Source organism: Eublepharis macularius, chromosome 11 (assembly GCF_028583425.1).
Source record: "Eublepharis macularius isolate TG4126 chromosome 11, MPM_Emac_v1.0, whole genome shotgun sequence".
In the NCBI taxonomy this organism is placed as follows: domain Eukaryota; kingdom Metazoa; phylum Chordata; class Lepidosauria; order Squamata; family Eublepharidae; genus Eublepharis; species Eublepharis macularius.
In genome coordinates this window covers 48,667,720-48,692,111 of record NC_072800.1, presented here as the reverse complement: position 1 = coordinate 48,692,111, position 24,392 = coordinate 48,667,720, and the positions used below count along the sequence as shown (strand labels likewise).

At 39.0% G+C, this 24,392-nt stretch overlaps 1 protein-coding gene across 1 annotated transcript in view; it reads right to left on the bottom strand.

Moving 5' to 3' along the window:
- Window positions 1-221: 221 nt before the first annotated feature.
- Window positions 222-24,392, bottom strand: part of SKAP2 (src kinase associated phosphoprotein 2) — a 198,355-nt gene continuing 174,184 nt past the window's right edge. Inside the window, exons 11-13 of the mRNA XM_054991951.1 lie at window positions 15,218-15,330; window positions 3,372-3,473; window positions 222-1,748 (exon numbers count right to left, since the gene is read on the bottom strand). Of these exons, the coding sequence (XP_054847926.1) occupies window positions 3,381-3,473; window positions 15,218-15,330 (206 nt within the window). The 3' untranslated portion in view covers window positions 222-1,748; window positions 3,372-3,380. The remainder of the gene's footprint in view (window positions 1,749-3,371; window positions 3,474-15,217; window positions 15,331-24,392) is intronic.

The following is a 24,392-nucleotide window of genomic DNA, read 5'->3' as shown; positions in this document are numbered from 1 at the left end:
GGAAGGATGGAAAGGTAAGTCAACCTTGAGCTGGCTACCTGAACCCAGCTCCCACCAGGATCGAACTCAGGTCGTGAGCAGAGCCTGGGCTGCAATACTGCACTTTACCACTCTGCGCCACGGGGCTCTGCAGACCAATTAAACTACATCAATTTTTATTTATTTATTTACATAATTGATACTCAAGCAAGATTTCACAGTGTGAGTCAAAATGATCAACGGCTGGAATATTCAATAAATATTACAATAAAGTATGGATTGCAGAAACTTGAAATCATCAGAAATCTGATACAGAGATGAAACAATACTGAAACAAACCAGAAGCAATTTCATGATACATTAAATGATGCAGAAACTACCCAATAGTAGCATACTTACAACAACACAGTATAGTACACAGCAATATAGTCTATAGTCGCTATCCTTTTACCAAAGCATCTCCATGAACCATTTCCAAACCAAATGCTATTTAGCTTGTTTAGAGGACAGTTATACCTTAGGTATACCTTCCTTCTTCAACACACTTGAAGCATCTAAGTTTAAATAATATCCTCATTAGCTAGCCAATGTGATCTCACCATCTGAGCAGGAATGTAGTACAGTATTCTGTTAGCCAAGACATATCTTTATTATGGAAGATCTGATTTTGTGAAGAGAAAATGCATTGTACAAATACCAAAATCTTCATTATATAGAAATGATAAATGGCAAATACATGTAGAAATGCACTAGGTATTTTACAAAGAGCAACACAGTACTTCTTCAATTACATTAAAACAAGCTATTGTATTGTATTATATTTCACATTAAAATGATCTGCTACCATAATTTCACTAACTTAATTTTTATAAAATATTCATCAGAATCTATTTAGCACACAAATCATGTAAATAAAATAACAGGTACCATTACAAAGAGACTAGGAAAATTCAACAAAGAAATATTAGTCGCTGTGCATCACATGTAGAAAGTAGAAGTACATGCCACTGGGATTCTCAAAGTAGAAAGAAGAATCCACACAAAATGTCTAATAACCAAGGTTGCCAAATGGACAAAGAAAAACTGCCCTGTCCCTTTAATAGAGGTTTAATGAGTGGCAATGCACATTTGAAGCTGTTCATGACAAGGAGTTTAATAATATTGTCTAGTAATTGTTTGCAGATCAAATTGATATTAAAAAAGGACAGCAAGTGATGCCAGTTTAAATATTGGCAACTCTACCAATAACTTATATTGAAATATTCATTCATTCATTCATTCATTCATTCATTCATTCATTCATTCATTCATTCATTCATTCATTTATAGTCTGCCTTTCTTACAGACTCTAGGTGAATTACACAGAATAAGTCAATATGATCGATGGAAGGGACATTCAATAAACAATACAATAGGTTCAGGATAGCTGAAAATAAGCAAAAAATCTGATAAGAGTTGAAAAATAATGCTGATACAAAACAAGCAATACAGTTTTGAAAAACAACAACAACCCTGAAACACAACATAATGAATACATGATGATCCAGAGTTCTTGTACATCTTCCCCCCATTCATTTCAGCTAGACTTATGCGAGTTATGTTTGTGCCTACTTTACAAAAGTATAATGCCTTATCATGTGGCTCATCACCACAGTGACTGAACTTACATAATATTCAGAGAAAGCTTGATGAGCTTGCACTGGAGATACTTTACATTGGCATTTGTTTGGAAGCTTGATGGTAGTCTTTGTCTGATGTGTAGAATGTGCCTGATGTGGAGAAAAAATGGACAATTATGTATAAGAAAACACCACCTCACAGCTCTAGAATCTCTATGTAGACACACCAAATTAAGTGCATAACAAAGGGCTTAATTTCTATGACCAATGATCACAAAAAGGATTCCATATCTTTTATAATAATGAAAGGATTTAGTGCAGAATGTTGTCTTTTTTTCTAGACCATTTGTCCATTCCAATACCAAACACAGAAACGAACCCCCTCAGTCTTCTGTGATGTGTCCCTACTCATTGATGGCTGTCCAGTGACTACCTACAAGGCCCCTGTCACAAAATGGTGGATCATCTCCCGCTGTTTGAGAAAAGCTTTCTAACAATGCTTCATTTGACTGGTTTTATTTTCAAGATCAAGAGGTAAAAACCATGGCTAATTAAATTAAAAACTCACTTGCTCAGTCAGTCCCTTTATTGGCATAAAATAGAATCATAGAATAAATAGATAGAATAAATAGAATAAATCATAGAATAAATGAGCAAAAACAGCTTTGAAAATTGATATTAAGGTGTTTCTTTTTTTATTCTTGTACCTCTCTGGGTTATCCCGGTGGTTTTGTGATAAAATAGAATCAAACAAGATCAGTATTTGAATTCACAAAATGGAAAATACAGCCCAAAATCAATCATCAATTTTATAGTTTTTAAAAATTATGCCCCTCATAATTATGCCACGGTGCAGCGGCCATTTGAGGGGCAGGAAGGGCCGGAGGTGGTGGCTCTGGCCTTCCTCACCACCCTGCAGGCTCAGACAGTGGCGGCAGAGGAGATGGCCCGGAGCCACCGCAAGGTAGGTGGGGGGGAGGTGGGGGGTTGATGTTTAAATGGCCCCGCCGCTGCTTGCAAGCAGTGGCGGGGCCCTTTAAACAAGCCCCGAAGCTTTCCGAAGCATTTCTGAATGCTTCGGAAAGCTTTGCTTCAGTATTCCGAAGCGGGGGCCAGCATGCTGGCCCTGCTTCGGGAATACTGAAGCTTGCCGAATTGGGTCCGCTTCGGGTATCTTTATCCAAAACGAGACCCGAATAGCACAGCCCTAGTTGTCATCAATCACATCATAAACCCACTCTCCCACATTTCATCCTTGGAGAAATCTGTAACACCTCCCCTTCCCCTGCCCCGTAGATGAACATTTAAATGTATAAAACACTACAGGCTATTTTAAAATTAGCTTGCTGTTCTGTTTTTGTTTTTGTTTCAGGAATTGTTAGGGGCTTTCAAGGCACTTTGGGGCAAAAGGGGACACATTTATTAATATCTATATGTATCTTAAAAATAAAGATTGGAATATGTCTCTCTCTGCCTGGTCATGTATGTTATAAGAGGGAGCCTGGCTCAGGAAGAAAAATAGGTAACTATAAATTTAATATTACATCTGTATGTACCCTCAAAAGCTTGAAGGTGACACAGTGGTTTGCAGGAAGGGTAGGATACATCACTAATTAACTTGATAGAAAACTAGAGATCTGTTTGGGGGGTGGGGGTTGGCTGCTGTCTTTGTTAACAAAACTTCTGCAAAGGTTCCAGGAAAAGAAATCTGTATGAAACAGAAACAACAGAACATGTAAGCCATTACAGAAGATTGAATTAAAATGTACTTACCCGGGCCTCTCAAATATCATACATCTCCATTATGTAGGCTTTAGGCACCAAGCCAATGGTTCCTTTCATTTCTCCTACCCACCAGCCAAATCTATTGTACTCCTAATTGAAAACAATATGCAATATTAACCTTTAGTCTGATATAAACGCAATAGAGTTTTGCATGTGACTTCTTAAGTTTCCCCCTTACATACAGTTACAAGAGCATGAATGGAAAATTAAAACATTAAGGAGTTGCGTGTTTATGTGTTTCTGAAGCACCTGAAATGTAGTTAGGCAGAGAAGCAAATTACATTTTAAAAGACTAGCTATCTATTACTCTGTCCGGGGTAGGGGTGGGGATTACTAACAACCAATAGATTCCTACAACAGGCTGAAGTTCACCCAATAAGCAAAAAGAATATATTAATATATAGTTATGCCATGTAATGTCAAAGCATCACCACCTCCCAACAATAATTGGCCGAAATAAGGTTGGAGCCTCCACAATGATTTATGAATAGAGAGCAATTTGGAAATCTCCCTTTCCGGGATTCTAAAAACTTTCTGAAGATTGAGCAGACTAATTTCTTTTCACCCTTTAAATGACACTGTTTTCAACATTCTGTCCCTCTTGGAACATACTTAATTCCTCTTCTGTCCTGCTTTTGAGAGATTAATTTACAGTCTTTTTTGCGGGGGAGGGCCTACCTGGGAAGTGTATGTAACGCCTCCTTCCCAGTCAGTTTGTGACCCAGTTTTGCAGCTTTGTTATCCACACAGGTGCCAACCATTTTAATAGAAATCCTGCATCTATGTTTGTGTTTGGTGGGAACTTTTATAGTACACATGATTTATGAAAACTTCATTTTTAAGCTTTTTTTGCAATTCAAATAATTTATATAATTACATTTCTTGCTGCTTATTAGGTGAACTTCTAAGCCAATAGTTTCTAAACCACTTACTTTTCTCCCTCATAGTATTTCATACTCCCTATCACATATTCCAGCTCTCCTCCTTTAATAACCTAATAAAACCATACGAACAGCTGCTGTTTGAAAATGAATACTTTATAATGAGGTATGAAGATCAGCTGGGATCCATTCAGTGATATAGCCGTAAGCTGTAAAGCACCTGGATTAGCAAATGCTTTAAGTCCAGGCACTAGAATATTGCTGTCCATGCAACCTTCTCAAAGCCCACTACTGCATTATGCCAAAAATTCTATCAGTTTTCATATGACTGACAATTGACTAATGTTATTTTGGTCTGAAATGTGTTTAGATGTAGGGAGATCAATCTGGAGCAAAACAAATACATAAAATTTAAGGATTTATTTATTTATTTATTTATTTTCCAGAAGCAATACCACATAAGAACAGTGCAGGATCCAGATTTATTTTTTTTGTCCTTCTAAGAGAAATATTATTAAGATCAAGCCTACCAGCAGTTCAATAACTTCCAGTGGCTAAATTGCACCCTTGTATACACAAAAAGCAGTATTAAAAACGAGGTCTTCAAAAAAACAGTCAGTGACCATATAATAGTCTAGGAAAGCAGAATACACACATGGTATACAAGAAAATCATCATTTTGCTGCAACATGTCGTTAGCATTACCTATCCTTTTCTATAATTTTTAATGTGGTGGATGCTCCAAAGTGCTAAATTGCTTATATTCCTGCAATAGCTTCCTTCAGCCATCTAATACTCCTACAATATTTCTTATCCCCACATATACTTTCCCCAGTTCCAGTCCTCAGCCCGTAGGCATGCTGCCTACATTTCTCCATTAACTAAGATAGTGCTGTTCACACAAGCCAGAAGATGTCTAGTTTCTCAGGGTTTCTCGTGTAGAGAGCTACACGAGATGCCTCGGAGCATGTTCATCAAGTGTAGGGAGACTGGGAAGCGTAGTTTAAAAAGACAGAGCTGGTGGAGATCACTCCTCAGAGGGTTTGTTAATTTCATCTTTGCCTCCCCAACGGCTCTGTCAATTTAACCTCTTTAGTCTAAAACTGTGTGGGATCGCAGCCAGAGGGCAGCCCAGAGACGGGCTTGGACTTGGATTATAATGGGCTGAAGTTTCCCTTCTAGCATTTCACAGCCCCTTCACACAGATCCAGTGTATAGCAAAGCTTTTGCCGTGCTGCCTTCCTGGCTAACTTTGCAACTCCCAACTCATGTCAGATGTTTCATGTAGAGAGAGATACATACACATTCTTCACGTGACAGATGTCTCATATAGAGAAACTCTTAGAGTACACTACAGCTTTCCTTTTTGAAGGATAGTCAGCATAGCATTGAAATGCTAGGAGAAGTTTGTTCTCAGATACACAAGATGGCCGATTTCTAAGGTTTTAATTGAATCATTACTTTTCACTGCAGAAGTTTTTCACAATGGGTATACCAGTCTTTTTTTTAAAAAGCAGACTACTAAATTCTTCTGTGGTGCTTACAATATTAAAAACATAAGACAGGCAATAAAAGCCACATGATGCACTAAACATACTCATTTAGTGAAATATCTACACCATGAAGCATGCCCAGGCTCTGTTTTCCAAATTGTATGCCTTCAGGGAAACGAAAGAGCGCCAATGAAGAAGTGCTATTCCCCCTTTCCCCACTGCAGTGAATGATGCTGGTTCATCCGAGCATACAGCAATTGGGCCGCTCTGCCAGGATGCGAATTACTCCTACTGCAGCATTGGGAGGGATTGTTCTGGGGCCAAAACCCTTAAAGGCAAGAGGAGCTTGTCGTCTCACTAGGGGTTCAGATGTTCCAGCTGTGTGTGTTTGTTTAATAAACACATGTTTTATTCCACATTAGCCGGCTTAAATACACAAATCTATGTCTCTACAGACTTAAAAAACAAGTAATCACTCATGATGCCAGCTCTCACCTGTGCTTGAGGAATCTAGCCAAGAAAGCTTTCCAGGATAAAGGGAGGGAAACCTACCATTTTGGGTTTGTGGGTGAGAGGAAATTTCTATAGATGGGGCAGAGAGCAAAACAACACGAGGTTTGTGGAGAGCTTTCGTTAAGGGATCATTAAGGCCTTTTTTGACTAATGGCAATGAATGAAAGTACTGTGCTCAATTTACAGCCTGGTAATAGTCCATGTAGACATTTTCATGAACTTGGAAAACAACAGGCACTTTGGAAAACCAAATTCAGAAGCCTCCAATCAAATTAAAACAAAAGCATGTTGCTTTCTGAAACATCTCTATTGCTTGCAATTTAGGAATATACTATTTCATGCTCTTGAATGAAGCTAACCGTTAAAGATAAAGTGGCTGGTGATGTAACAGTCTAGTAAGCTAATTTATGGATTTGCTGCAGACGTTAGACTTGAAAAGAGGGAGAAGACCACAATGTAGATGCTTTTACTTTATCATTACTATTCGTGGAATGAGCCTCAAGAGCAACATGAATTCCAATTATGGCCTCTGAAGTAGGAATGAAAACACAGTCTTGCTTTATTGGAAATGCAGTGCTTTAACCTTAGGGTTGAAGTTGTCATTGCAGAGTGACCCCTTTTTAACTGGTTAATGTATTTACAGCATTTTCTTAAAATGCTTGCAACTTGCATTGTAACTTGCAACTCCAAATCTAATCTGATGCTGCTGTTCTGTTATGATACATTACTTACAGTGACAATAAAAGGCAATTGATCCAGGTTACCCTGAAAGTAATATGCTACTTATTGCACCAAAAAGCATGTACAGAAGAAAGGAAATTCTTAACATTCACTTTTATGGGAAATACACACATTAGAGCACTTCATGGATTCTAGTACCCTGAGATCTATTAGTTAGCAAACTAAATTTTTGTTGAAAACAGCAATTAAAATATGTTGAAGTACGAGATTTAGGGATTGGAAGAGCACCTTAAATGTACCAAGTCACTCAAGCTTGCTAAGATTACTTTTATCAGAAATTTAAGCCGGGATTGGGAATTTAAAAGCAATGTTTTTGTTCTAAAACAAATGAACTCACAGCACCAATCAAATGGCTTTCTGGCCAAAATATGAAAGATTAAGTAGAAGCCTAGTATTCTGGGGTTTGTTTATACCTTATTTTGGGTATGACTAAACCTACAATCTGGTTGCGTATTCAGGTACACTGTGTATTCTTCCCATCAGCTTTGGCTCTGGCAATTGACTCCACTTCAGAGAGACTGATAAAATAATGAAGAGTCCTTTAATCTGCAGGAAACCATTCCAGTCAATTTATAAGAAATATTGCATTCCTTTGTAGGATGTGTAATTATTTTCTATTAATCATGCACTATAAAGCTACATTATGTGGTTATTCTGTTATCACTAGGAAGAGGCCTGCAGTCAGCTCCCGACAATGTTAGGTAATTACCAACACAAAGCTTCTTTCTCCTTCTGTAGAAATGCTATCAAGATCCAGGAGAACGGTAATGCTTTATTGTATGAAAATAACACTCCAAAGAAATTAAAGAACCACATAATGAATTGCTTAAAGGCAAACGTGTGTATGTTTGGAAGAAGTGGAGGGAAGAAGGGAAGGAAGAAAAATACTTTCTGACTTTTGGGGGCGGGGGAGTAAAAGTAGGAAATAGCCAAGAGTGGCATTTGTAAAGGCATCCGTGACAGGCACCTAAATTAGCCAGACACATTTGTTTCTTCTTCCTAAAATGCCTCTCTAACCTACCAGGAAATTTCTTTGTGCAGATTCCTGAATATTTACCAGTGGAATTCACTGGGCTTAGACTGAAGTAACTCTGCATAGGATTGCACTGTAAAAGTAATCATATGCTCTGCAATCTTACATGTAGTTAAATTGTTTAAATCCTATCAACATCAAATAAGATCCAAGCTGCTTAACTATGTGAGGACTGCAACCTTTGGCAACATTTTCAGTGCAATCTGAATCACGCTAATAACAGAATTATAGATTTTTATTTGCATTTGCGTCTTTAGCGCAACAAATTGTGGATTCATGCCAAACAGCAAAGGCAGTATTTTAGCTTCCTTAGTTAAATATGGGTGATCTCATTAAACCATAATGATATAACCAAGCAGAATTAGACCAATGGTCCATCTAGTCCAGCTTCCTATTTCAAATAACAGCCAAACAGGTACTATTGGAAGCCTACAAGCTTCCACCGGCAACAGTCTTTTCTTGCTTACTGCTCTGCAGCATCTGAAATTTATCATGGCTACTGGCCACCAATAGACCTGCCCTCCATAAATCTTTTCAACCCCCTTTTAAATCCATCCAAGCCATCACCACATCCTGAGGCAGTGAGTTTCACTAGTCAACTACACTTAATGTGAAGTAGCACTTTCTTTGGTCTGTCTTTAATCTATTACCAATTGATTTCAGAGGTTCACCCTGAGTTCTAGTATGATGGGAGAGAAAACATTTCTAGCTGTCCACTTTCCCTACACCATGTATAATTCTGTAGACTTCTCCCATGTTGCCCTCAGACACATTTTTTCTAAACTAAAAAAGCCCCAGGTGCTACATCCTTACCACTGGCTAATGAACAATATTATTTGTTATCTACCTGTTTATTTATTCTAACTAGACCACAAAGACTCTGATCTTTCAAATGGTTTCACAAAAGGTAAAATTAACTGAGGTAACTGGGGTTCTTTAGAAGGTTCAGTTCAGAGACACTGTAATATGCATACATGTTTCTGAGGGAAGATAAATACATTGTTGGCAGCTTCTTTTAATATATTATAGAGTAGGCCACTGCAGGTGGGTTTCTGCCTACCTACCTAGCTCAGTGGTACTTTTCTTCAACAGCCAATCAAAACACTTTGCCACCTCATATGACAAATCTTCTGATTCCACACTTTGAATTTAAGGTGTTTTAATCTTATTTGCTTAGCATGGGTCTTCAGATGGATAAGCATTCTGCCCCTAAACAGATTAATTTCCCATTAAACTCACAGAGACTTCCATTTATTTAGTTTTATACTAGTTTAAATTAGGGGTTTCCAGTATAGTGCCTGGGGAGCCTAGTGCCCACCAATGTGCTCCCTGAATCTTGGAGATAAAATCCAAACGATTTTGAAGGGAATAGAAAAAGAATCAAGCAGCTTTGGCTCACTCCTTACCAGTTGGCTGACAAGCAAAACATTGATCTTATCCTGGTCAGGTGTGCCACAGCCATGTATCCTTACCCTGACCATAGGCACAGATTTTCTCTGGGGATGACTTGCTCTCTGTGGTCATACAGGAAGAAAAACTCTTCTTTCTTTGGAAACTAAAACAAAGCCTCATCTATTCTGTAGAGCTGATCCCAGCTTATTTTCACCTCCCAGGAGCAGGAGGTGCTACAAGAGGAGCCCAAGAGACATAGGCTTTGCATTTGCCATGAACATCTATTTGGAAGTAGCTGTCTCAGGCACAGGAGGACAATTAACCTGGAACCACCCAAGAGTTTGTAACTGACTTCACCTCCAGTGCAGCTATTTTGAGGTAGTGTCCACTACACTTTCTCAAAATTTCCAAAATGCCCACAAGCCTAACCTGGCTTAAATGATGAGCAAGTTAAAGCTATATCCTATATACTTGTTTCTTAGAAGGAGAGGCACTAACTCTAGAGATACTTGACATTCCAAAGTAAACTTCAATTTAAACATTTGGTTTACTACTTCCCCAAACATTCTCTTTTCACTTCTAAGGAAGAAACAGGAGCTAAAAAGGGGAGGGGAGGATAAAGTCTGCTGTAGTATGGGAGCACAGACCCTTCTTCTCATGCCATGCCTCATCTTGGAAGAGAAGGCAAAAGACCTGGGGGGAAAAAGTCTATCCTGCCAGGCCCAATGATATAGCAACTTTCTCTCCTCCATACCCAGGAAAAGGACAACAGGCAGCAAAGTTCTTGACAGAACCTTTTGCTCTGGCTGCCTGTTCATTTGCTTCAGGCTCCACCCAAACAATGGCAGGGAATAACTCTATATAATTATGTGTCATTGTCATATTTTATTGTCATGGGTCAGCCTACAGACTCCTCCTCATTTGATCAGATTGAAGATTTAGGGGCAAAAGAAGCTGATCATCTAACAGCACCACAGAATGAGGCACTTGGTACATCACCAGGAGCCCCTCTAATGTGAGCTACTCAAATGATGGTGTAAGATTGGAGATTCTGCTGTACTGGTAGAATTGAGGTTTATGTACCCATGGCTTCTGAACCTAGCCAGAAATGGGGGTAAAGTTCCTTTAAAAACCCAAATACATTTTTGGTCAATAAACTTTTTAAAAACTCTGAGTCAATAAATAAATAAATAAATAAAAAAATTCTGAGTCAGCCATGAGTGTCAAATAAATGGATGTACTATTTTAGATGTTTCTTTCACAAAAAACTTAGATAAAGACAGCAAGACACTTGACTGATAATAAAAGAAGGTATTCAAGATAACTTTTTTTGTGGCACTAGGACTTGGGTTACAAATTCCACTAATCTGGAAACATATAAAAGATTAACACTGTATTTTAAAAGTCTAGGAATATGATCATGTAAACTTTCTGTTTATAGGAAATATAGCTGAAAACAACAACAAAAATGAACATGTACTCCATTTGTCACTTTACTCTTCACATACATGCTTCCTGGATTTGGACCACAAAGGGCAAACTTACACTGATGTGACTAAATGGTCCCAGTTACTGCCATCAAAATCTTTATAAGTTTATTATATTATATTACATTAGAAATGTAATATAATAATAATATGAAATTTGTGATACTGAATACTACTCAATATGTTTTCTTGTGTGGAGTTCACGTCCATCATTGCACCTGTTTTCAATGGGTTGACACTTAAGTGCTGCTGCTTGTGCGAGCAGAAATCTTTTGCCTGATTGAGATTTCTCTTGATGCCTCACACTGCAGAGCCACCCGCCCCCCCCCCATGGCCAAAGCCCCTCACCCTGGCTGTTCTGAAGAGTACTCTGGCTCTCAGGAGCAGGATGCAGCAGGAAAGGGGAAAAGAAAGTTTCATTACATGAATCCATCTGCACTTGCAGTGAATCCAACACAATCAGATCAACTCAATCAACACAAAGGCAATGACAAATCCAAATGCTGTATATGATCATTTTAAAAAAACCCTCCAGTCCTACTGTTTTTGTAATCAGTTTGCAGCTGTTTCCAATACTAATGCTGAGAGTAAAGTATATGAAGACATGGTGAGAAAAGTATCTAAAAATTGATGGCATTTTTGGCAGAACTCCCACAAAGAAGTTACTGGCAAGAGCTCCAAGGAAATATTTTGACTTTCATTATTAACTTGCCCTGTTGTTATTTAAATGTTCTCTGTTGAAATAGTGCTTTGTGTCTGCTCAAGCACTTTATCTTTTGACTCTTACTGCATTCTTCCTACAACATATAATACTTACACTTAATTCCTTATCAGCAGAATGAGATTTCCTCAAGATTAATGTCAACAGGGAGCTGATATATAGTCAGAAAATAATAAGCAATAGCTAAGATCAAGCTGAAGTTGAATTTATGACACCATTTTGGATCTTTACACATTACTGTCTCTCGACACCTGCATCACTCATTTTCAGCCACTAGATGGTGTAAAAAATGTTTTTGAAACATCATCCGAGAATCATCCAAATGCCACAGAGCTGAAACATTAAATTAGAGGGTTAAGAAATATTTGTTTGGGTCCTTAAATTTAGAAGGCTCACCGATTATATTTTACCTTGATTGTATTCTTAACAAACTCTTTGTCTGGTTGGTAATGTTCAGTCAGACCTTGAACAGATGTTTAGTGGAATCCCAGATAGATTATTTGGCACTTTACTGTCCAAAATCCCTAAATTCAGAGCTGACAGGAAATCTCATTTTGCAAAGTAAAAACTGCAACAGTTGTTACATTGTGTGAGCAAGTTTCTTCACTGCTTTGGAAAAGAAATTACTTCAGAGAAGAAAGCTTAGAAGAACTACTGGGAATCTTGGGATGTGCTACAGTAGACTGACTATATATTATCAAAGTAAAATGAAAGGAAGGGAAATGAAATGAAGGGAATGATTAGATTATTGTGTAATTTCACTCCAGATCATGCTTCCTTTTTAAGGTAGAATGTTTTCAATAATGTACATGTTGAAAATCAAGATGCAACTGGTAGAATGTGGGAATAGCTAAAGAGTTTTAAGGGCTTAACATAGATCAAGATGGGTAGCTGTGTTAGTCTTGTCTGTAGTAGTAGAAAAGAGCAAGAGTCCAGTTGTACCTATAAGACTAACAAAATTTGTGGTAGGGTATGAGCTTTTGTGAGTCACAGCTCACTTCTTCAGATACCACTTCTACTGGACTCTTGCTATTTACTTCAATGGTTTAACATATTACAGAGAACCACATTTGTTCTCAGTTCACTTAGTCAAATGGGAAGTACAGAAATACAGTGCTGTAAAATAAAATAGAATTTTAATTTGTTTTCTGAATACCACCAAGACTCTGCAATTTAGTGTGTAATACATGCTGGGCCGTGACTTGGGTTCAAATTCTGCTCTGCCAGGGACTCAATGAGTAGACTCATGTCTAATTCTCCATCTTCAAAAATGGCAGTGCCTCATGGAAGTATTGCCTTACTGGAGCACTGCAAGGCCAAGGCAAGAAAAAAGTTTTAAAACACAGCCAGTCCTTTCACTCCATCTCACCCAATTCTTCTCATACTGCAGCCCAGTCCCACATGGCTTTTGTCCGTGCAGGTCCCAGATTCTTAGTATAGCCTTTTTTGGTGGCTGCCAAAGGTGGTTGGATCCAACTTTAAGTGCTGTAATCATGATTATTAACTTATTTGCTAAACATATAATACAAAAGAAGCTCATAAACAAGCTGCAAAAAATGCTTTCTACAACCTCACTCTAGCCTGGAAGATGGCTGACCTGGCCACTTGGATCCATGCTATGGTAACATCAAGGCTTGACTATTGTAATGCTCTATACACTGGCCTCCCCTTCTAATTAGTGCAAAATGCTGAAGCTCGATTGTTATCAGGAGTGAGCAGGAGCATGAACATCCTACAGTTGCTCCACTGGCTACCCATCGTTTACTGTGCTCAGTTCAAGGTATTAGTTATTACATACAAAGTTCTTCACGGCTTTGGTCCGGCATACCTATGGGACCGCCTCCCTCCCTATGTTCCTCCATGGCAGCTTCGCTCATCTGAACAGGGTCTCCTGCAGGTACCAGGCTGCACACAGGTGAAGTCAGCAGCAGCCTGTACACGGGCTTTCTCTGTGGTGGCCCCTATCCTGTGGAATGACCTGCCTGAGGAAATCAGAAGAGCCCCCACTCTCCTGGCTTTCCGTAAATGATGCAAAACTGAACTATTCAAAAAGGCTTTTTACTCAAATGGGAGAGCTGTATTGTAGGGATGGGGTCTCAGATGCTTCACTAATGAGTTAGGAGGATCATAGACTTCATCACTATTTTTGCCTTATATATTATCTGCTGCTTTAAATATGTACTCCTATGTACAACCAGCGCTCCATGTTGTCTAATGTTAGTCCTAGAATTGATTATGCTTTGCTTCAGTATTTTCTACTATATCTTAGATCCTTGCTAATGCTATGTCTTTAAACTTGTATATGTTCACCTTATGGTATTGTATTGAAATGTACTTACTTGATACTGATTATATTAACCTCATACTGTGTAATCCGCCTTGAGTCTCAGTGAGAAAGGCGGACTATAAATGACGTAAATAAATAAATAAATAAAATTAGCAAAATGACTTCTTGCATGATTAGTTCTAGCAATTGATACATAACTGCTTTGCATTTTACTGATCAGGAACAGCACTGATGTGCTATAGCAGTTAGAGTGTTGGACTAGGCCCTAGTTCAAATCTCCACTGCCATGGAAACTCACTGGATGATCTTGGGCCAGTCATATACTCTCAGCCTAACCTGCCTCAAAGGGCTGTTGTGAGAATAAAACAAGGAAATGTAAGCCATTTTGGCTTCTCATCGTGAAGTCAAGTGGGGTATAAATGAAGTAAATAAAATAAATAAATAATTTCTGCCAATTCCGCACATAGCAAAGAGAAGATCCAAGAAGGAATTACTATGAGCGCCATCAGACTTCTGTGCCACAGCAGGAACTCTGTGTCAGAAGTGTCCTGGGACTTCTCCACAGCAAACACTGAAAATGGTGAAGGAGGGCTCTGCATAATCATGGCACAAAACAGCTGGCTTTTAGAAATACCTAAGAAGCTGTCATCATAATTTTATTTACTGTAAAACATTTATATACAGAAAACAGACAACATATATTTTGTGGAAATTTTAAATCTGCAAGTTTCTGAAGCTGAAAATTCTCCATAATTCAAGAAATGTATAAAAGGAAATTAGCCTATATTGGATCATGGTAGTAAACAAAAAAAATATTTGAAGATGTTTTGAATCTGAGAACTTATGCACACAAGCAGCCCTGATGGTTCTTGAGCTGTGATAGAAGTGTAGAAGACACTGAAAAAGTTCCAAATCAGCACGTACCAGACTAATGACAGAGAAGGGGAGGGGGGGAAACCCACATGGACACGCATCATAGCCTAGCTGACAAGGCAAACTTTTGCATGCAATAAGTGCATTGTCTTGAAGGGAAGTTCCTTGGTGGCTGGAAGCCAAAATTCTCAGCAGAGATAAACATGGCTTGAAAGGCAATTCTTGTTGCACAATTACACTTCAAAATGTGATTACATTCAATTGACAAATTAATGAATGTGTAAGGAACCTCTAACTGAATGCAAAGGATGTAAAGGAAATGCCAATTTCCCCACACCCTTGATGGGTACAAGGCGGCATTTTTTTATTCCAGCTATCTTCTCCTATCTATCTCTTCTCAGTAGCATACGTACCTTGCTGAGAATGTAGATAACGTCACCACGTTTGAATGTCAGTTCATCAGGAACATCTCCAGTGCAGTCCCACATACCTTGATAGAAATTAACATAATCTGTGTTTTTATTGCCTGGGGAAGGAAAAGACGCATACATTAGGCTTTGTATAAGTGACTGCAGCTTTTGATTGCCAAGGTTATAAATACATTGCCACTCAAAGACTTGCTGAAGAACATTTTTCCACTGTGGGGTGTGTATGTATGTGTGTGTGTGTGGGAGAGAGAGAGAGAGAGAGAGAGATCACCTTGCCCTGTCAATTCTTCTGCAGAAAAGGTGAAAAACAAGTTTCTCTTCTGTAGTCTTCAAAAGCATGTTGATCCTCAAACATGCAGCTACATGTTTTCACAGGGTAGCACACAGCTGAACACCAGGGTTTATCTCAAAGAAGCATGTCTTTTCATATTAAAAACAAGGAATAAAACGCTAACAAGGTTAAGAAAACCTGTGAAAAGAAGGCCAGCAAGCATTTTAATGTTTCAGTCTGAAATTTTGCAGAATTTTTGGGAAGGGGGGATAGTACCTGTAAAGCTAACCTTGCTGAAGCTGCATTTTAAAAAATATTTGTGTCAGCATCAGCTTAGGACATTAAGTTCTGGCTAAATATGCAACACGCACTGTAGCCATAAGCTCATCCTTTTACGAACATAAGCACAATGAATGTGCTACGTTCAAACTGCCATACAGACCATTAACTGATTGATTATTTTAGCACTGTTTGCTCTGTAATGCCACCATAACAGAGTAATAAATGCTTTGTCATATGGTTACCATACAAAGAGAAGCATTTACTGAAATACAGAACTCAGCACAGTGAGAATACATTGGAAGCTTCTGTGCACAGTGTTAGCAATTTCCTGTTTTCAGTTCCACAAGACGTGAACTGGCTGAACTTACTCAGGAAAGGATGTAAGTAATTCGAATGGGACAAGCAGCTACATTATGTAAATACTAACGTGGCTGAAATTAAACATCATAATAATTTAAAACCTTCTAATTTGGATATAAATATTCCAGACCTGATTGGTTTGAGAGTTACTCCAGTCTAAACTCACAGAATCAGCAGGCTTAGACTGGAATAACTCCCAATCAGATAGCACTGTACGCCTTTGTTTTGCTACTAAAAAATTTGCCATTTTGGTACTTTCCAAAACATACCAATGACATTTGTATGTCATTAGAATGCCATCATGATTTAAATGTCAGGTAAACATTTTTTTTTATTTATTTTATCACATTTCTAGACCACCCTCCCCGTCAGACGGGCTCATGGCATAGTTAACAGTGATAATACATCTGTAAAATTCTCAAAGATAAAGCATTTTGAAAAGTACTACTTCCTTCCCATCGTAAGGATAATCTGTTCAACAAATTTCCCCCTCCAGCTTTAATTTCACTACGTCTTAAAGAAGTAATTAAAAAATACACAAGCCTTCCAACACAACATTCACTTTAGTGTATGGGAAGTCATAGGTAGATTTTTCCATGACCTGTGTCCAGCTTGCAGCAATATTTGCATTTCAGGGCGTGCCTTGAATGTTTCACTCTTTCTAATAAGGAATGCTCAACTTCTCTTGTATAACACTAGAGGGCGCTCAGGAAGGCAATATGCAGGATTGTATACACAGGGCTTATTTTGGTAATTTCATTTGCTCACACTATGCTACAAAGCTGCAGAGGACGTGGGAGTTTATTTTTTGCTAGGATACATTAAAATATGAAGGAAAAATATGGCCCACAGAATTTTAGCCTCTCTTCCCCTTCCTCCCAACTGGAACTATGAAAACAAAGACTTAGAAAGAAAATGAGCAGTTTGAGAATATCCATATTTATTATTTTACGTTTATTTACTCATAGGAGAGTTCTACCGTCCCTGAAATAATCAGAAGCAGTTCACTCTCCTATTGCTTAAAGAACAAAGGTGAAGGGAAAGAGAAATTTCCATAATTATGTGGTTAAATCTGGGAGGATAAATTGAAAGAAGCCAAACACCACTATGTTGGCTTAAACCACTCCAACACATAATTGCATTGGATTCTTTATTATATTTGCCACCATAACAAGACTTTATCACTCTTATTCTCATTTTACAAATGAGAAATTGAGACAGAGACAAACAGATTGATTCTCCAAAGCCTATACAAGACAACCATGACAGCAGGAGAGGGGCTAGAAGATAGGCCTCCCAGATCCCATTCCTGCTGGTAAGTGATTGGACAATGTCTGCTCTTAAATAGAGCAGCAGAAAACATTGCCGACCCCCCCCCCAAAAGAAAACAACCAAGGCAAAAGAGAGAGGTAGATAGCAAGGGAGCCTGTAGAGATGGGTAATCAAGGAAATGACATATCAGACAGAAAACTGCAAGGCTAATGGGACCAGGAGACAAACTAATAAATTGACAACACATCACTGTAGGTTTAAAGGGTTATATGCAGTGCATGAACATATACTTCAGAAATGCAAAGACAATAAAGAGTTACTTAATCAGAGACAGTTCTGATAAACAAAATAATGGTAGTGACAGGAATTTCAAAGGTCTCAGCATCCTTCCTCTCAATCCAAACCCCATCCCACTGTATAAAGTATAACCAAAAAGGGTGCCTAAAGCAAAGAATAGGTCTTTCCAAATGCTTACCACATCTGAATGTGAAACGAAAGATCTCTAGCCCCTCGGTTACTGAATATACTACAGAATAATAGTATAACTTTGAACAACTCTCAAAGTGAAAAATAATTTTTCACGCACATTGAATGTTTTCTCTTCCTGATCTGCTCTCTCCTCCCAATGTGAATCTTATTCACGGTGCCTTCCTTGGCTGAAGCAAGATTGGGAGCTACAAACAGCAAGGTCTTTTCAACAGCAGCACCTTGCTTCATGCTCACCTCTCTAAGACATGATTTGCTGGCTTCATTCTGGATTTTTCAAAGGGATTTGACCAGGCCTTGAGAAATTAGGCCTTTAGGTGCTGCATTATGTGTGTGGGCATTAAAGCAATTTCCTTTTATTATTTAAATATGATTTTGTATAGAGCTTACTGGTTAGCCACCATGCAGACCCAGAATTGAATTGGTAGGCAAGAAACAGATGGATTAAATATCATAAATAAATGTGTCTGGAATAACTCTCATTAATGTTACTAGGCATGATGTGATCTATATCAGCCGGAGAAGTGATCCAACAGCAAATGAGATGCATCTCTCTAGATGTATATCATGAACATTTCATTAAGCCTCCAGTCCAACTGCACCAGAGATAATGAATTAGTGGAGAAGATGCATTTTAAGAATGCACACTTTGCTTCCATGAGTAATTTTGCCCTGAGTGATGCTGCACTCTTATGAGATGTGAAATCTATACAGCATCCTCATTTACCCCATCCTTGCACACAGTAACAGAGATGTAAAAAAATGGAGAACTCTATAAAGAATAGGAAGCACTACAAGTAAGAAAGCCTACTTAAAGTACTGTTACCAGGACACTGGTATATGCATATCTTACCAAGCTTCCTATCTTAAGCATCAAAGATGACATGCATCTAGACTGCCATTTGTTGATAAACCAATCTGGCACCTGGTGTGTCTCATTTGTTATAGGAAGGTTACTTAAGTGCTGAGTATGACCTGGATAGCCCAGGCAAGTCTGATCTTGTCAGATCTTTCAAGCTAAGCTTCAAGGAAGACTAAGGTCGCTATGCCAGACTCTTGCCTTGAAAACACCAGGGGTCACCGTAAGTCACCTATGACTTGATGGCTTACTGTGAGTTTTGAAGTACTATGTACTTCAACCACAATCTGTCCATGTAAGGTGTCAGGGTCTCTATTGATGCCTGAGAGGTGGCTATGGGCAGGTAGAATGTTCAGATTCTACTTTGACCTGGCTGGCTTGCCTTAACAACTGCAGAGGGACCAACATATATGCAATGCAGTCTTATATAATCAGGTAGACACTTTTTTATTGGCCTCTTCCACTGTGCCATTAAGAGCAGCTGAATCTGTATATACTAGCAGTGATAATTTAGACCTTGTGACACAAAGTGATTCGCCTGCCAATTTCTGCAGGTTAGCCTGCTGTCATAAAGACAAGAATATTTCTCAGGTCAATGCCAACCACCTCTTCTGAAGGGGCTGACCCACATGTGGCAGCACAGTATGCATGTGTTTGCTTTCAAAACACAGTCCTCAATATAAATGCATTGCTCCCTGATAATATTTTAGTGCACAGGCATGTGCTATAAGAGCACATACATGAGACTAACAAGAATGGCTTGGCTGATTCTGTTTGTTTCAGAACCTATCAAAGGATATTACAAGATGCAATTCAACACCCTTTATGAACTTGGCTGATTTTTGGTGGGTCACTTTTCGCAGGAATTAGTCCGCTAGGTGAAACTTCCGCCGAAGAATTAGCCCAAGAAGTTTTGAATGCTTCATGATGCTGTGAAGATTCATCCATTTCTTCTTTGGGCAAAGTCTTTATTTCTCTATGATATGCTGGAAGGATATTTATCCCACTGGAATAATCATAAAGCACTCTGTATGTTATTTGCATGTTTGTTCTAGAGAGGCAAACAACAAGTCTGTGAGGCTGTGAAAATGGCACAGGGAAAAGTCTGGAAAATTTCTTCCCCCTGCCCTGGGTATCATAATCCCAATCTTAATTAGGTCCCGAGTACCTGCTATTAAAAAAAATCAAGTGCTTGAGAGTTCTGGACATAGCCTGAAAAAGATCTACTCTGGACCTCAGAAGAGGAAGAATTCAGCTCCTTTAAAACCCTCAGTCAAGGTGACTGGTTTTTAATTATTTTGAAACACTACTGAAATACAAGTGACTACTCAGAAGTGGTTATGCCAGCGGCTGCAGCCTAAATATTACTTTGGCTGATTATGAGACCATCAGTTGTCATCATAATCAAGGCTAAACTATAAAAGCTAGGAAGGAGCTTTGTTTTAACCCTACTGTTTTCAAGGGATGGAGACCTGAAAGGGAAAAAAAGATCTCTTACTACCTGCAATTTCTTTTTATTTTCACATAACTGAGAAGCAGATGCAGAACCATGTATTGTTGACACACCAAAAGACAGCCTGCTGTATTTCATCCTAACATGATTTTAAGTAGTTTCTGACCCAAAGAATGGCAGGCTGAACATGTGAGGGAAGATCAATTTCATCTGGTGTAAGCCAGTGGGCAGGTATCTGTTCCTTGCTCCTTCCCCAATGTTTATGACATGCGCAAGGTACAAATATAATGCAACTGGTGAGAAATGTCCACACTAAATATGCTGGGTTTATCTATCTCAAAACTAATTTGCATAATAGGAACTGCACAAAAATTAACATCTGGAAGTCATATCAAAAGAATCAGCACATAATTCTATTCTATTTTAACATTTCATCCCCAAAGCCTAAACTCTAGAAAGGAGTCCATGGTGAAAGAGCAAGAGGGTTTTGCTTTTTTGAGAAACTTGATTACAAAATACATGCATCATTGTAACTAGGAATTGTAAATATATTTATAAAAATTTAAAATAACACTGTTTATTAGTTTTAAAATACATGATTTGATATTCATACTTGCATTTATGTAACATCTATTTGCTGTGGACAGCTTTAATGACATTTTCTAAGTGGTGTCCTGGAAGCTTAAAGTGAATTAAAAACTCTGCATTCCCCTCTCTCCAGTAATAAAGATTTTAAGGATTCCATTTGTTAAGGGTTGAAAAGCTGCTCTTGACAATCTTACTCTTTAAGCAACGGATTTCCAAAAGGGAAAATGTGATAACCCCACTACGTTGTATATGTGAAAAGGCAGCTGGGTGGGGTTTTTTTGCTAAGCTTTAATTGTAACAAGACTCAGATGCTTAGATATCAAAATAAGACATCAGTCCCATTCAGGGGAGTATACCATTTAACAAGATGGGACTTGTGGACTTATTTCTGAGTAAAGAGCCACAGGTTTGTGATATAAAGCACATTAGAACAGCCCTTTCCACTGTCCATATCCAAGCCTCAAGTGATAGTGTGTAAGAAATATCTTGTGTTAAAGTACGTGCAGGTACCATGTAGAGTTACTCCAGTCTAAATTAAAGATTTCAATGGGCTTAGAATGAAGTAACACTGCATAGGATTGCATTGTTAGGAACTCAACATGCATAAATATACAGAGAGAAAATCTTGAGCATATTTTTTTTTTGTTGGGGAGGGGAAATACTTTTAATGTGAAAAAATCTTACATTCTTAAGTAAGGTTAGAAGTTCATGTCATGTAATTGCTATTAAGGCAAAAATGCTTTGTCTAGTCACTACATTAACTAACAAAAACTTCTAGCATTACATGTTTGGAGGTCTGGGGAAGATCAGAGATCACTGGCATGCTGAAGTGTTAAAACCACTACTTGAAATGAATTTCATGTTGGTGTCTTATTTCAAGGATATTGTATGAAGCCTATGTAAATTTATAGGTCAGCCCATAAAAATTTAAGAACGAGAAAACAGTATTTTTACAACAGGCCAGATCACTTTTTCAGTGCAGAGTGCTGAATTAGAAACAAGAGCTTGGTTGTACATTATCTGCATGCAGCTGCAATAATTCGCATAATATTGGCATGAATGCCAGACCACAGATGGAGAACAAGTTGCCATTGTCGAACATTTGTGCAATTTTTGATGTGATCCTAAGAATGTTTGAATCCTCTCACTGCAGAGAGATTAAAATCCCCATTTGGTAAGGCTCAGCAATGAAAAAGTTTGCTCCCAAATGTATGCATTTATCACAGAAGGTAATCACATGCTACAATGAATTAAAAATGTTAGTCAATAGGTCACATCCCTCCTCACTGGTAGCCTTCTTATTAGCAATATCAAGGCTGTTGGTGACACTCACCAAATCCATATACAGATTATACATACTTCATTTATAGCTTTCCCTTCTCCCCCATAGGGACTTAATGCAGCTTATATCATTTTCCTCTCCTCTATTTTATCCTCATAACATCTCTGTGAAGTAGGTTAGGCTGAGAGAACATTACTGGCCCATGGTCATCCAGCAGGCTTCCATGGCAGAGTGGGGATTCAAACCACTATAACCACCATGCAATGCTGGCAGGAAGAAATCATGAGAGCCACTGAAGAGAATTTGATTTGCAAGAAACTGATAACACTCTGGTTTGACTCTCCAGGTCATACCACCTTTCAAAATGTGTACCTCCATGAACTCTAGAAACACACTTTAAATAGTAGAATTTTCAGTGTTATCGAGATTCATTCGTTTTAAGATTCGTTTTCGTTTTCGCGGCCATGTCGGACGCTCCTCTCCGCAGGTCCGAGAGGAAGCGCCCGAGCAGCCTGACCGGGCGGCTGATCTGCAAAGATTAGCCCCCAGGACTCCCAGGGAGGGAGTCAGGGTCCGGGACGCGGCGGGAAGAGCCCCCTGGAAATCGATGCAGGGGGTAAATTGCCCATTTGTCCCCATGGAGGCCGGCAGACGTGCGCGGCACCTTGCGTGCTGCCGGGCCATGGAAAACTAAGCCAAACAAGGGGAGAAAACCGGATAGTGAGGAGTACAAGCAACAAGTCCGGAAATATGCAATTAATGCTGACTTTTATATAAATGTTGCAATAGTGCAAACGTGCAAAGTGCAAAGTGCAAATAAATAACATGCAATGAATACAATAAATATAGTTAATACAATTCAGTTGTCCAAGTCATAATATAAATGTCCGAAACAGACCCACAATGGGGATATACTAAAGAGGAAGTCACAAGGCAGTCTTATGGTGGTGGCTCAAGTCCAATGAGATGTAAAATCCACAGGTGCCTGTGGATTTTACATCTCATTGGACTTGAGCCACCACCATGACTGCCTTGTGACTTCCTCTTTAGTATATCCCCATTGTGGGTCTGTTTCGGACATTTATATTATGACTTGGACAACTGAATTGTATTAACTATATTTATTGTATTCATTGCATGTTATTTATTTGCACTTTGCACTTTGCACTATTGCAACATTTATATAAAAGCCAGCATTAATTGCATATTTCCGGACTTGTTGCTTGTGTGGGCCATGGAAAACGACAAAGAACAGGACTAGGCGGAAGCCTGTAAGTAAGCGAATCCCTTCTGTTATTACAAGCGCATGTGAAGGAGTGGTGGGATCTGAAGTTAAGAAGACTCAGATTTCTTCCCCCTCGCTGAGTTTCAGAAGGTTGGCGGTCCCCCCCCCAAAAGGCAGCAAAAAAGCAGAGTCCTGCTTTGGGCAAGTCAATTTCGGCTGCCCTGCAGGGAAGAGGGGAGTCGCTCGAAGATCTGGTGAAAAGGTCGGTTATCGAAGCCATAAAACCCTTTGTTGACAAGCTGAATGAAACAGATCAAAGGGTGGGCTTAATTGAGAGCGATGTGAAAGCCATCAAGGAAGTAGCGGGGGGCAGAGAAGTCTGCTCGGGAAAATGCGTCACTCATGAGAGCAACGAACAAGGAGCTAAAGTTGGTGGAAAACCAGCTGATCGGGCTGCATGTGGAACGAACACAGACTATTTTGCGCCTCCAGAATGTTAAAGAGGAGGAAAACGAGGATCTAAGGGATCTTGCCTCGGAATTATTGGCGACACCCGCGAGGGCAACTAAAGAAGAAGTAAAAAGCGCCATTTTGGAAGTCCGTCGGGCTTCTTCAAAATATGCAACGAAGCGGCAGCTGCCTCGCGAGATCTTTATTGAGTTTTCATCTAGGAGGGTCCGGGACACTATCCTATACAACTCATATAATGCGGACTTGGACTTTCTGGGAAATAAAGTCAAGATACTGAAGGACGTTCCATTTCTAGTTCGGAAAAGAAGATTTAAGTATAAAAGGCTGGCAGCTCTCCTGAGGGAACGTGGGATAAAGTATAAATGGCTATTTCCGGAAGGAATTTGGTTCAGTTACAAAGATCAAGCTTACAAGATAAATTCAGAAGATCAGCTAAGGGATTTTGTGGACAAAAAACAAGAATTTGGGCAAGACACCAAGCAAAAAGAAGAAGATCCGAAGCCTGAAGGGAGGGGGGAGGTAACGAGCGCTGCGGCTGTAGCTGCTCAGAGAGAACTGCGTCCGAGGCCTAGGGGGGGGGGGAAGAAGACTTAATTTGGACTGTAATTTGT